Source organism: Aptenodytes forsteri, unplaced genomic scaffold (genome assembly GCF_000699145.1).
Source record: "Aptenodytes forsteri isolate BGI_AS27 unplaced genomic scaffold, ASM69914v1 Scaffold126, whole genome shotgun sequence".
Classification (NCBI taxonomy): Eukaryota; Metazoa; Chordata; class Aves; order Sphenisciformes; family Spheniscidae; genus Aptenodytes; species Aptenodytes forsteri.
The window spans coordinates 2,266,863-2,269,128 of record NW_008794599.1 but is presented as its reverse complement, the minus strand read 5'-3'; the positions used below and the strand labels follow the sequence as shown (position 1 = coordinate 2,269,128).

General features: G+C 58.9%; 1 protein-coding gene across 1 annotated transcript in view; it reads left to right on the top strand.

Moving 5' to 3' along the window:
• Positions 1-2,266, top strand: part of HEPACAM (hepatic and glial cell adhesion molecule) — a 4,761-nt gene that overhangs the window by 1,480 nt on the left and 1,015 nt on the right. Inside the window, exons 2-4 of the mRNA XM_009273027.1 lie at positions 454-795; positions 1,022-1,303; positions 1,411-1,504. Coding sequence (XP_009271302.1) covers positions 454-795; positions 1,022-1,303; positions 1,411-1,504 — 718 coding nt within the window. The remainder of the gene's footprint in view (positions 1-453; positions 796-1,021; positions 1,304-1,410; positions 1,505-2,266) is intronic.

Here is a 2,266-nt window from a genome sequence, read left to right as displayed (position 1 = left end):
GCGATGCATGCATTTTGCAAAGGGACGCATCAACCTGGATGCAGGAGCACTCCCACCCCCCCCCACCCCCCCCAATACAGTTTTTGGAGCAATGCGTGCATTTTGCAAAGCGTTGCATCAACCTGAGTGCAGAAGCGCTCCCACCCCCAATGCAATTTTGGGGGTGATGCGTGCATTTTTGCAAAGCATTGCATTGACCTGTGCAGGAGGGGGCCCCCCCCCCCCCCCCCCCTTTTTTGTGTGTTCCCCTGCACTTTTTGGGGCGATGCATGCATCTTTACAAACGTTTATGCAAACAGCCCGCTTGCGCTGTGATTGGGCATCCCAGCCCCGGTGATGCATTTTGGGGGTGCTCAGCACAGCTCCCGGAGGGGGTTCCCCGTTTTTCTCCGGGCTCAGAGGTCCAGGCAGCCTGCCCGGACTCGCCACCTCACTGTCTCTCCCCACCCCAAGGTCTGCTGGCGGGGGTGAACATCACCAGCCCCACGCCGCTGGTCCGCGGCACGGCGGGCAAAGCGGCCCTGCTGTCGGTGCGCTACGCCAGTGCCAGCGCTGACAAGCCGGTGGTCAAGTGGCAGCTGAAGCGTGACAAACCCGTCACCGTCGTCCAGTCCATCGGCACCGAGATCATCGGCAACCTACGGCCCGATTACCGTGACCGCATCCGGGTGCTGGAGAACGGCTCGTTGCTCATCAGCCCCTTGCAGTTGGCCGATGAAGGTGCTTATGAGGTGGAGGTGTCCATCACCGACGACACCTTCACCGGCGAGAAGACCATCAACCTCACCGTGGACAGTAAGCGCTAGAAGGACGTCCAGTGGAGATTGGGTTCTCCATGGGATGTCTTCCCCGACCACTTTTTGGGAGGGCTTTCTCCAACTGGGAGGTGGTTTCTGGGGTTCAACTACCCCATGCAGCCAAGCTACATCCCCGGTGGGGTTTTGACGTCCCCCTTCCCGTCCCCTGGGCCCATCCATCCCCCAAGACGTGGCATCACCATGGTTCCCCCGCTCGCCCGCAGTCCCCATCTCAAAGCCGCAAGTGTTGGTGGCCTCCTCGACAGTGCTGGAGCTCAGCGAGTTCTTCACCCTCAACTGCTCACACGAGAATGGCACCAAGCCCACCTACACCTGGCTGAAGGACGGGCGGCCGCTGAACAACGACTCCCGCCTGCTCCTCTCCCCTGACCAGAAGATCCTTACCATCACCCGCGTCCTCATGGCTGATGACGACATCTACAGCTGCCTGGTGGAGAACCCCATCAGCCACGGGCGCAGCATCCCCGTGAAGCTCACCGTCTACCGTAAGCCACCCGTTCCCCCCTCCCGCACCCCCGGAGCTGGCCATCCCTTGCAGATGCTCCCAGCTAAAATTCTGGGGGGGTTGTCCCCCCTCATTCCTCTCCCCCAGGCCGGAGTTCCCTCTACATCATCCTCTCCACGGGCGGCATCTTCCTCCTCGTCACCCTGGTGACTGTTTGCGCCTGCTGGAAACCCTCCAAGAAGTACGGCTGGGGGTAACACAGGACCCAAAGGGGGCTCCTCTTACCCTGTCCCGTCTTGTCCCATCCTGTCTTGTCCCATCCTGTCCCATCCCATCCTGTCCCGCTCATCTTTTCCCATCCTATCTTGTCCTGTCCCATCACATCACATCACACCTTATCCTGTCCCATCCCATCCCATCCTGCCTTGACCCATCTGTCCTGTCCCATGTCATCTCATCTCATCCCATCTTGACCCATCCCATCCCATCCTGCCTTGACCCATCTGTCCTGTCCCATGTCATCTCATCTCATCCCATCTTGACCCATCCCATCCCATCCTGCCTTGACCCATCTGTCCTGTCCCATGTCATCTCATCTCATCCCATCTTGACCCATCCCATCCCATCCCATCCTGCCTTGACCCATCTGTCCTGTCCCATGCCATCTCATCTCATCCCATCTTGACCCATCCCATCCCATCCCATCCCATCCCATCCCATCCCATCCCATCCCATCCCATCCCATCCCATCCCATCCCATCCCATCCCATCCCATCCCATCCCATCCCATCCCATCCCATCCCATCCCATCCCATCCCATCCCATCCCATCCCATCCCATCCCATCCCATCCCATCCCATCCCATCCCATCCCATCCTGTCTTGACCCAACCCATCTCATCTCACCTTGCCCTGTCTTGTCTTATCCCATTTATAGAATCATAGAATCATAGAATAGTTAGGGTTGGAAGGGCCCTCTAAAGGTCATCTAGTCCAACCCCCTG